At 44.2% G+C, this 12,374-nt stretch overlaps 1 protein-coding gene across 16 annotated transcripts in view; it reads right to left on the bottom strand.

Annotated features, from left to right (window-relative positions):
- Kansl3 (KAT8 regulatory NSL complex subunit 3) overlaps positions 1–12,374 on the bottom strand; it is a 43,574-nt gene that overhangs the window by 5,092 nt on the left and 26,108 nt on the right. For all 16 annotated transcript variants that reach the window (XM_039083566.2, XM_006244808.5, XM_063267150.1 and 13 more), the window contains 4 exons: positions 12,140–12,270; positions 11,261–11,370; positions 10,680–10,902; positions 10,259–10,392 (listed from right to left, as the gene is read on the bottom strand). In XM_039083566.2, coding sequence (XP_038939494.1) covers positions 10,259–10,392; positions 10,680–10,902; positions 11,261–11,370; positions 12,140–12,270 — 598 coding nt within the window. The remainder of the gene's footprint in view (positions 1–10,258; positions 10,393–10,679; positions 10,903–11,260; positions 11,371–12,139; positions 12,271–12,374) is intronic.

The raw sequence follows: 12,374 nt of genomic DNA on the forward strand, positions 1-12,374 counted from the left end.
CAAACGTTTATTAAGGATAAACGGACTCACCCTTTACTTTAGTAGGTGAAAATGTGAATGAACTACAGCAGGGCCTGGTGCTGCATGCTTGTGAGCATGGTGTGCATGCCAGTGGTCCCAGGCCTCGCAAGGCTGAGGCTTGAGAGTCTGTCTACATAGTGAATGAAATGCTGCCTCAAAGACAGAAATGAGAGTCAAAAGGGCAGTCTATGCTGCCCTTCTATAGGGAAAATTGTCGAAAAACAAACAAAAATGGCTGTGTATATTCTAGCAGATGTGGGTGATCTCAGTCAATTTGAGGCCAGATTGGATTACATTATAAACTCCAGGCCAGCCAGAGCCCTATCTCAAAAGAAAACTTTTTAGCTGTATGCATGTAATCCTAGCTACTTGGGAGGTTGAAGTAGACTGATCACAGCCTTGAGGTAAACCTGAGCAATCCAGCAAGATCCTGTCTTAAAAAATAAATCAAAGGGGGAACTGGAAAGATGGGTAAACGTTGAGTAAGCATGAAGACCTGACTTTAGACTCCTGTTCACAAACACTCACGGTGCACACCTGTACTCCTGGGGCCTTGAGGTCTGTCCAATCTTAGCACAAATGATAACTTTCAGATTCACTGAGATATCCTGTCTCAAAAACTACAGTGGAGAAGTGAACCAACAAGATAACCAAAGCCAATCTCTGGTCCCGCCACACAAGTGTGAGCACAAAGACACACACCCCCCATACAAGATGCAGAAGTTAAAAGTCAACTACTGGGAGAGAGACCTCACCGCCTGATCAGGTGGGCACTCCTGAGGCTGCAGAGCGGAGGAGACCACCAACACTGCCCGCCCCTGCCCACATCCCTGGCCCAAGAGGCAACTGTATAAGGCCTCTGGGTTCCCGTAGGGGAGGGCCCGGGAGCGGCAGGACCCCTGCGCCTGAGACACTGCCGGAACCTGAAGGAAACAGACCAGATAAACAGTTCTCTGCACCCAAATCCCGTGGGAGGGAGAGCTGAACCTTCAGAGAGGCGGACACGCCTGGGAAACCAGAAGAGACTGCACTCTGTGCACATCCAGGCGCCAGAGGAAAACACCAAACGCCATCTGGAACCCTGGTGCACGGAGGCTCCTGGAAAGAGCGGCGCAGATCTTCCCGGTTGCTGCCACAGCGGAGAGGACTTAGGCAGTACCCCACGAGCAAACTTGAGCCTTGGAACTGCAGGTAGGACCAACTTTTCCCCTGCAAGAAACCTGCCTGGTGAACTCAGGACACACAGAGGCAAAATTCCTCTAAGGCCAGGCACTTCCTGTGTTTACCGGAAGTCCCACACCGGCGGATCCCGGACCGCAGCAGCTCTCTGCTCCCAAACCCCGTGGGAGAGAGACCTCACCGCCTGATCAGGTGGGCACTCCTGAGGCTGCAGAGCGGAGGAGACCACCAACACTGCCCACCCCTGCCCAATCCCTGGCCCAAGAGGCAACTGTATAAGGCCTCTGGGTTCCCGTAGGGGAGGGCCCGGGAGCGGCAGGACCCCTGCGCCTGAGACACTGCCGGAACCTGAAGGAAACAGACCGGATAAACAGTTCTCTGCACCCAAATCCCATGGGAGGGAGAGCTGAACCTTCAGAGAGGCAGACACGCCTGGGAAACCAGAAGAGACTGCACTCTGTGCACATCCAGGCGCCAGAGGAAAACACCAAACGTCATCTGAAACCCTGGTGCACGGAGGCTCCCGGAAGGAGCGGCACAGATTTTCCCGGTTGCTGCCACAGCGGAGAGGACTTAGGCAGTACCCCACGAGCAAACTTGAGCCTTGGAACCGCAGGTAGGACCAACTTTTCCCCTGCAAGAAACCTGCCTGGTGAACTCAAGACACAGGCCCACAGGAACAGCTGAAGACCTGTAGAGAGGAAAAACTACACGCCCGAAAGCAGAACACTCTGTCCCCATAACTGGCTGAAAGAAAACAGGAAAACAGGTCTACAGCACTCCTGACACACAGGTTATAGGACAGTCTAGCCACTGTCAGAAATAGCAAAACAAAGTAACACTAGAGATAATCTGATGGCAAGAGGCAAGCACAGGAACCCAAGCAACAGAAACCAAGACTACATGGCATCATCGGAGCCCAATTCTCCCACCAAAGCAAACACGGAATATCCAAACACACCAGAAAAGCAAGACCTAGTTTCAAAATCATATTTGATCATGATGCTGGAGGACTTCAAGAAAGACATAAAGAACTCCCTTAGAGAACAAGTAGAAGCCTACAGAGAGGAATCGCAAAAATCCCTGAAAGAATTCCAGGAAAACACAATCAAACAGTTGAAGGAATTAAAAATGGAAATAGAAGCAATCAAGAAAGAACACATGGAAACAACCCTGGACATAGAAAATCAAAAGAAAAGACAAGGAGCTGTAGATACAAGCTTCACCAACAGAATTCAAGAGATGGAAGAGAGAATCTCGGGAGCAGAAGATTCCATAGAAATCATTGACTCAACTGTCAAAGATAATGTAAAGCGGAAAAAGCTACTGGTCCAAAACATACAGGAAATCCAGGACTCAATGAGAAGATCAAACCTAAGGATAATAGGTATAGAAGAGAGTGAAGACTCCCAGCTCAAAGGACCAGTAAATATCTTCAACAAAATCATAGAAGAAAACTTCCCTAACCTAAAAAAAGAGATACCCATAGGCATACAAGAAGCCTACAGAACTCCAAATAGATTGGACCAGAAAAGAAACACCTCCCGTCACATAATTGTCAAAACACCAAACGCACAAAATAAAGAAAGAATATTAAAAGCAGTAAGGGAAAAAGGTCAAGTAACATATAAAGGCAGACCTATCAGAATCACACCAGACTTTTCGCCAGAAACTATGAAGGCCAGAAGATCCTGGACAGATGTCATACAGACCCTAAGAGAACACAAATGCCAGCCCAGGTTACTGTATCCTGCAAAACTCTCAATTAACATAGATGGAGAAACCAAGATATTCCATGACAAAACCAAATTTACACAATATCTTTCTACAAGTCCAGCACTACAAAGGATAATAAAGGGTAAAGCCCAACATAAGGAGGCAAGCTATACCCTAGAAGCAAGAAACTAATCATCTTGGCAACAAAACAAAGGGAATGAAAGCACACAAACATAACCTCACTTCCAAATATGAATATAACGGGAAGCAATAATCACTATTCCTTAATATCTCTCAATATCAATGGCCTCAACTCCCCAATAAAAAGACATAGATTAACAAACTGGATACGCAACGAGGACCCTGCATTCTGCTGCCTACAGGAAACACACCTCAGAGACAAAGACAGACATTACCTCAGAGTGAAAGGCTGGAAAACAATTTTCCAAGCAAATGGTCAGAAGAAGCAAGCTGGAGTAGCCATTCTAATATCAAATAAAATCAATTTTCAACTAAAAGTCATCAAAAAAGATAAGGAAGGACACTTCATATTCATCAAAGGAAAAATCCACCAAGATGAACTCTCAATCCTAAATATCTATGCCCCAAATACAAGGGCACCTACATATGTAAAAGAAACCTTACTAAAGCTCAAAACACACATTGCACCTCACACAATAATAGTGGGAGATTTCAACACCCCACTCTCATCAATGGACAGATCATGGAAACAGAAATTAAACAGAGATGTAGACAGACTAAGAGAAGTCATGAGCCAAATGGACTTAACGGATATTTATAGAACATTCTATCCTAAAGCAAAAGGATATACCTTCTTCTCAGCTCCTCATGGTACTTTCTCCAAAATTGACCATATAATTGGTCAAAAAACGGGCCTCAACAGGTACAGAAAGATAGAAATAATCCCATGCGTGCTATCGGACCACCACGGCCTAAAACTGGTCTTCAATAACAATAAGGGAAGAATGCCCACATATACGTGGAAATTGAACAATGCTCTACTCAATGATAACCTGGTCAAGGAAGAAATAAAGAAAGAAATTAAAAACTTTTTAGAATTTAATGAAAATGAAGGTACAACATACCCAAACTTATGGGACACAATGAAAGCTGTGCTAAGAGGAAAACTCATAGCGCTGAGTGCCTGCAGAAAGAAACAGGAAAGAGCATATGTCAGCAGCTTGACAGCACACCTAAAAGCTCTAGAACAAAAAGAAGCAAATACACCCAGGAGGAGTAGAAGGCAGGAAATAATCAAACTCAGAGCTGAAATCAACCAAGTAGAAACAAAAAGGACCATAGAAAGAATCAACAGAACCAAAAGCTGGTTCTTTGAGAAAATCAACAAGATAGATAAACCCTTAGCCAGACTAACGAGAGGACACAGAGAGTGCGTCCAAATTAACAAAATCAGAAATGAAAAGGGAGACATAACTACAGATTCAGAGGAAATTCAAAAAATCATCAGATCTTACTATAAAAACCTATATTCAACAAAACTTGAAAATCTTCAGGAAATGGACAATTTCCTAGACAGATACCAGGTATCGAAGTTAAATCAGGAACAGATAAACCAGTTAAACAACCCCATAACTCCTAAGGAAATAGAAGCAGTCATTAAAGGTCTCCCAACCAAAAAGAGCCCAGGTCCAGACGGGTTTAGTGCAGAATTCTATCAAACCTTCATAGAAGACCTTATACCAATATTATCCAAACTATTCCACAAAATTGAAACAGATGGAGCCCTACCGAATTCCTTCTATGAAGCCACAATTACTCTTATACCTAAACCACACAAAGACCCAACAAAGAAAGAGAACTTCAGACCAATTTCCCTTATGAATATCGACGCAAAAATACTCAATAAAATTCTGGCAAACCGAATTCAAGAGCACATCAAAACAATCATCCACCATGATCAAGTAGGCTTCATCCCAGGCATGCAGGGATGGTTTAATATAAGGAAAACCGTCAACGTGATCCATCATATAAACAAACTGAAAGAACAGAACCACATGATCATTTCATTAGATGCTGAGAAAGCATTTGACAAAATTCAACACCCCTTCATGATAAAAGTCCTGGAAAGAATAGGTATTCAAGGCCCATACCTAAACATAGTAAAAGCCATATACAGCAAACCAGTTGCTAACATTAAACTAAATGGAGAGAAACTTGAAGCAATCCCACTAAAATCAGGGACTAGACAAGGCTGCCCACTCTCTCCCTACTTATTCAATATAGTTCTTGAAGTTCTAGCCAGAGCAATCAGACAACAAAAGGAGATCAAGGGGATACAGATCGGAAAAGAAGAGGTCAAAATATCACTATTTGCAGACGACATGATAGTATATTTAAGTGATCCCAAAAGTTCCACCAGAGAACTACTAAAGCTGATAAACAACTTCAGCAAAGTGGCTGGGTATAAAATTAACTCAAATAAATCAGTTGCCTTCCTCTATACAAAAGAGAAACAAGCCGAGAAAGAAATTAGGGAAACGACACCCTTCATAATAGACCCAAATAATATAAAGTACCTCGGTGTGACTTTAACCAAGCAAGTAAAAGATCTGTACAATAAGAACTTCAAGACACTGAGGAAAGAAATTGAAGAAGACCTCAGAAGATGGAAAGATCTCCCATGCTCATGGATTGGCAGGATTAATATAGTAAAAATGGCCATTTTACCAAAAGCAATCTACAGATTCAATGCAATCCCCATCAAAATACCAATCCAATTCTTCAAAGAGGTAGACAGAACAATTTGCAAATTCATCTGGAATAACAAAAAACCCAGGATAGCTAAAGCTATCCTCAACAATAAGAGGACTTCAGGGGGAATCACTATCCCTGAACTCAAGCAGTATTACAGAGCAATAGTGATAAAAACTGCATGGTATTGGTACAGAGACAGACAGATAGACCAATGGAATAGAATTGAAGACCCAGAAATGGGGGGCTGCGGATTTAGCTCAGTGGTAGAGCGCTTGCCTAGGAAGCGCAAGGCCCTGGGTTCGGTCCCCAGCTCCGAAAAAAAGAACCAAAAAAAAAAAAAAAAAAAAAAAAAAAAAAAAAATGAAGACCCAGAAATGAACCCACACACCTATGGTCACTTGATTTTTGACAAAGGAGCCAAAACCATCCAATGGAAAAAAGATAGCATTTTCAGCAAATGGTGCTGGTTCAACTGGAGGGCAACATGTAGAAGAATGCAGATCGATCCATGCTTATCACCCTGTACAAAGCTTAAGTCCAAGTGGATCAAGGACCTCCACATCAAACCAGACACACTCAAACTAATAGAAGAAAAACTAGGGAAGCATCTGGAACACATGGGCACTGGAAAAAATTTCCTGAACAAAACACCAATGGCTTATGCTCTAAGATCAAGAATCGACAAATGGGATCTCATAAAACTGCAAAGCTTCTGTAAGGCAAAGGACACTGTGGTTAGGACAAAACGGCAACCAACAGATTGGGAAAAGATCTTTACCAATCCTATAACAGATAGAGGCCTTATATCCAAAATATACAAAGAACTCAAGAAGTTAGACCGCAGGGAAACAAATAACCCTATTAAAAAATGGGGTTCAGAGCTAAACAAAGAATTCACAGCTGAGGAATGCCGAATGGCTGAGAAACACCTAAAGAAATGTTCAACATCTTTAGTCATAAGGGAAATGCAAATCAAAACAACCCTGAGATTTCACCTCACACCAGTGAGAATGGCTAAGATCAAAAACTCAGGTGACAGCAGATGCTGGCGAGGATGTGGAGGAAGAGGAACACTCCTCCATTGTTGGTGGGATTGCAAACTGGTACAACCATTCTGGAAATCAGTCTGGAGGATCCTCAGAAAATTGGACATTGAACTGCCTGAGGATCCAGCCATACCTCTCTTGGGCATATACCCAAAAGATGCCTCAACATATAAAAGAGACACGTGCTCCACTATGTTCATCGCAGCCTTATTTATAATAGCCAGAAACTGGAAAGAACCCAGATGCCCTTCAACAGAGGAATGGATACAGAAAATGTGGTACATCTACACAATGGAATATTACTCAGCTATCAAAAACAACGAGTTTATGAAATTCGTAGGCAAATGGTTGAAACTGGAAAATATCATCCTGAGTGAGCTAACCCACTCACAGAAAGACATACATGGTATGCACTCATTGATAAGTGGCTATTAGCCCAAATGCTTGAATTACCCTAGATCCCTAGAACAAAGGAAACTCAAGACGGATGATCAAAATGTGAATGCTTCACTCCTTCTTTAAATGAGGAAAAAGAATACCCTTGGCAGGGAAGGGAGAGGCAAAGATTAAAACAGAGACTGAAGGAACACCCATTCAGAGCCTGCCCCACAGGTGGCCCATACATATACAGCCACCCAATTAGACAAGATGGATGAAGCAAAGAAGTGCAGACCGACAGGAGCCGGATGTAGATCGCTCCTGAGAGACACAGCCAGAATACAGCAAATACAGAGGCGAATGCCAGCAGCAAACCACTGAACTGAGAATAGGTCCCCCGTTGAAGGAATCAGAGAAAGAACTGGAAGAGCTTGAAGGTGCTCGAGACCCCAAAAGTACAACAATGTCAAGCAACCAGAGCTTCCAGGGACTAAGCCACTACCTAAAGACTATACATGGACTGACCCTGGACTCTGTCCCCATAGGTAGCAATGAATATCCTAGTAAGAGCACCAGTGGAAGGGGAAGCCCTGGGTCCTGCTAAGACTGAACCCCCAGTGAACTAGACTATGCGGGGAGGGTGGCAATGGGGGGAGGTTTGGGAGGGGAACACCCACAAGGAAGGGGAGGGGGGAGGGTGATGTTTGTCCGGAAACCGGGAAAGGGAATAACACTTGAAATGTATATAAGAAATATTCAAGTTAATAAAAAAAAAAATAAAAAAAAATAAAAAAAAATAAATAAACTCACCCACCAAAAAAAAAAAAAAAAAAAATTAGAGAACAGACTTTATGAACATGGAACAAAAAGTAAAGTTACCCAAAAATTTCTAGGGATGTAAGGTTGGTTCAATTTTAAAACCCAATCTACATAGTTGAAGACATCAAGACTGACATTGGCAAACATAGTATCTGAATGAACAAAGAAAAGTATTTGTATGTAATTCTATATTGACTCACAATGAAAATATCAACCAACTCGAAAAAGAACAGTGATTTTCAACTATATAAAAGGCACCTGGAAAAATGTTTATGGACATCAGACTTTTGGGGAAAAGAATGTTGATCCCTTCTTAGTAAAGTAAGAGAGGCCAGCTCAGATCACTCCCATTCCACAGTAATATTAGAAGTATCAAGTTAGAGCAATAAAAAAAAGGTGTGTGTGTGTGTGTGTGTGATATCTATACATGAATATAGACCCTTACCATGTAAGATACAAAGCCAGCACAGGCAGGTGCTTTGTATCATTAGGTTAAGGAAAGCTGATTCAAAGCCATGCTAAGGGGCCTGGGGATTTAGCTCAGTGGTAGAGCGCTTACCTAGGAAGCGCAAGGCCCTGGGTTCGGTCCCCAGCTCCGAAAAAAAAAGAACCAAAAAAAAAAAAAAAAAAAAAAAGCCATGCTAAGATAGCACCATTCACCTAATGGCAATAGCTTCTATTTAAGGAAAAGCTTTTAGAATTTATAAATGTTGATGAAGATGTGGAGTGTTAGATCTGTTCTCCTTTAGTTTTGATAAGAATTAAATTAAATGATACAGGTACCTTGCCAAAAAAAAAAAAAAAAAAAAGTCAACTACTGAATAGAAAGATAAAATGGCTTGGCCTATAGTTCTGGCAGGGCAGTGTCTGCATGGGATGCAGGGTTAAATCCTAAGTGTTATCAAGAACAACCAGGAATTGAGGGAAACGACAGGCATGCACTGTAGTTGGAGTCAGGAGGTGGGGAAACGAGGACCAGGAGTTCAAGGCAATCCTTAGCTCTACACCAGGCGGGCTTTGAACTAGTTCCAGGAAGCTACACAGAGAAACCTTGTCAGAAAACAACAAAAACAAAACACAAAATAGGACACAGAGGTGCTTCAGTGGGTAAAGGCTTTTGACACTAGGTCTGATAACCTGTTTGGTTCCCAGTCCCTATGGTAGGAGGAGGGAACAGGTTGTTCTCCAATCCACACATGGACCATGGAATGGTGTGTGAGCATACATGTGTATACATACATACATACACACACACACACACACACACACACACACACACACACACACACACGGACCATGGAATGGTGTGTGAGCATACATGTGTATACATACACACACACACACACACATACACACACACACACACACACACACACACCCCGGGGCATACACAATGCATGGGAAAAAGGAAGTTAGGAAGGAAGGTAGAAAGAAGGAGGAGGAAAGGAAAGAATAAATGAATGTAGTAGGTGCTTTCAACCCCTTTTTCTTTCTTTTTTTTTTTTTTTAAAGATTTACTTCATGTATATGAGTTCTCTGTTGCTGTCTTCAGACACACCAGAAGAGGGTATCAGATCTCATTACAGATGGTTGTGAGCCACCAAGTGGTTGGCTGGGATTTGAACTCAGGACCTCTGGAAGAGCAGTCAGTGTTCTTAACCGCTGAGCCACCTCTCCAGCCCTCAACCCCTTTTTCATAGAATGGCTCAGGGTCTGTTGGGTGCCTGCAGTAGTACCCAGACAGGTTGGTTCTGGTGGAAAACAGAGGAACTGGGCCCACCGGCCCACCCACCCGCCTGCAGACTGAATTCAATCTGTACTCTCCTCATATGCAGACAGCCTGTGTGAACCAAGCTTCTGAAGAAGAGTACAGTGTTGGACCAGGACATTTAGCCTCCTATTTCTGGATGGTTCCTTATATCAACATTCATAGATTAGGAGCATTTACTTTACTTTAAAAAGCCATAACGGAAGTCAGCTAAGAGGGATCGATGACTACTTCCTGGGTAAACCCTAAAGAAAACTAGCCATACCCCAAAAGACAGCAATGCAGCCATGGTCTGAGAATCAGTCTCTACTCACAAGTTCTGAATGATGAAACCAAGGGAAGGAGGAGAAAGGGAAGGAGAGACATACTCAAAAACATTGTGCCCAAACATGGGTGCACTACCTCAATCTTCACAACAGCCAACTCAAAGAGGTCCTGCCTTGCTCAAAGTGACAAGGCTAGAAACCTCGGGGTCCAAATTTGAATGCAGTCTGCTTTCAAACGCAGTGCAATGGTAGCTACAGCCAGCCCTTTGGCCAGCCGCACATTTACCTTGAACTGGAGCTCACTTCCTCGTCTGCCCAGGCCAACTCACCTGTGAACTAGAGGGCAGCATCTGGGAGTTGGGCTCCTCGGATGCTGCTGCTCCTGAACCCATAGGGCTTAGTGTAGTGATTCTGCTTGGCTGGCCGCGGAGTGTCAGAGTAATGGTGGTGGGGACCTTTAAGCCTAAGTAAGAGACAGACAGCACAGAGACAGGAAGACAGGGATTGATTTCTGGCCTCTACTTTCAGATAACAGTTTCTTCCCCAAGCAATGTCTTGGCTTCCTTCCTGGGTAGGTGTAGGTAGGTCCACGTTCTGTCAGTAAATTTGAAAGGCACAGCCTGTGTTCTCTAGCCCGTTCTGAGGGCAGACTCCACAGAGCTGAACCCAAGAATCAAGGAGAGGACACCTTGCCTATGAGATCTGGAAATACCTAGATCTGGAAGTCCCCATCTTTTTCATGAGACTTACCTGATGCTTGGTTGGAAATTTGAGCCAAGCCAGGTAGGCTGCTTGCCAACTTAGCGAGGCCTCCATTGGTCAGCAGCTGGTGGATGGCAGTGGGTTTCCCACCAGGGGTGGCAGCCAAGGAGGAAAGAGTGGTGGCCACAGGAATGGTACGGACAATGGTGCTCGTGCCTGTGGTGATGGCACCCAGGCTCTGCATGGGGGTTGGCAATTTCACACTGGTGGCCTATAGGACACACAACCAGATGATTAGAAGTCAGCACCCAACAACAACATTGGAACCTGGAGAGCCTCTTAGCACATGTTAAGGTACTCTTCCAGGATTGTTTACGATTTCTATTCATCTTTATATTCTCTTTAATCATCACAAATGTATGAGGGAGCTAATATTATTACTACCTTACTTTATAGATGAAGACACAAGATAGAGATGCAAAGAAACTGACCTAAGCCCATAGAGTAAGTCATAGATTATAATGTATGGTAGCTTCTTGACTATGCATTAGAACCCACTCACACCAGACAGAACCTCCCTTCCCTAAGAAGTCCTGATCCCACACTGTCCAGTACAACAGATGATGTACCTGTGGGGCTGGCCCTGGGGAGGGACTCCCTGGGAGACCAGTGGTCTTGCTGCTAATATCCTGCAGGCTGAAGCTGAGGCCTTGGAGGAGGCTGCTGGCTGACGCGGCCCCTAGGAGGACATAGCAGACAGCAGCAGATGTCAGTCTGTGTACTGGACCCCAAGCAGCCTACAATGCTTTCCACTCTTCAACAACCTAAACCTGCCCTTAAGTACTGCCCTGCCCTCAGAAAGATACCAGGAGAGCCTTCCCAGCACACAGCAGCAGTCACCACACCAGCACAGGGGCCACGCCAGACACTGCCTTGGATGTGTGCTCTGCAGCCTGCTCTAAGATCACACAGCAATCCTGCACTCTGATCAGCATTAGGAATCCTACTTTTCAGAAACACAAATTCAATTACTTCTACAGAAATAGAAAGACTAAACGAAGTGGACTCAGATACCTGAGCACATTACACACAGTTCAACAATCTCAAAGTAAAATCTTAAAGGAAAGGTAATCCAGCAATGTCCTAACCCATGTGTCAGGCAATCAGCCCTTCCAGGCAAGTTGGGCTCAGCAAAGCAGACAACAAAGAGGTAAAGCACATCTCACTTTGCACCACCCCCAGCTTTATCTAGTTGGAGGTATTAAAAAGAAGAAACACAACCCGGGCATTGTCCATCCTCACAGTAAAGGACAAAGCCCCTATAGACAGTAAAGACAAGGAGTTTCCCTCACTCAAGCTCATCCCAGCTTCCGTTAGCTTCTGCCACAGCAGGAGAGCAGAGCTACTCCTTCTAGCTCCAGTTCTAGAACTCCTGGTCTAAGACCACCCACCCTCAAGCAGCAGATCCAAAAGGCCCCCGGTAGAGGGTGTGATGGGCTACAAGATACCTGGAAGGGAGCTGCCTGGAGAAGTGGCCACCAATCGGCTCTGCAACGTGTGGATGGCATTAGGTGTGGCATTGCTGGAAGCCACAGATGGTGCTGCGCTGGCTGTAACTCCACCTTCAGAAGAACTTGACCTGGAAACAAAGGAAGGAGCCCTGTTATCCAAAGAGCAGCAGCCCACAGCCACAAGGGGGGTATTCCAGTGAAGTCCAGCAAGGAAGACTCTTCTGTTGCTTTG

Source organism: Rattus norvegicus, chromosome 9, assembly GCF_036323735.1.
Source record: "Rattus norvegicus strain BN/NHsdMcwi chromosome 9, GRCr8, whole genome shotgun sequence".
Classification (NCBI taxonomy): Eukaryota; Metazoa; Chordata; class Mammalia; order Rodentia; family Muridae; genus Rattus; species Rattus norvegicus.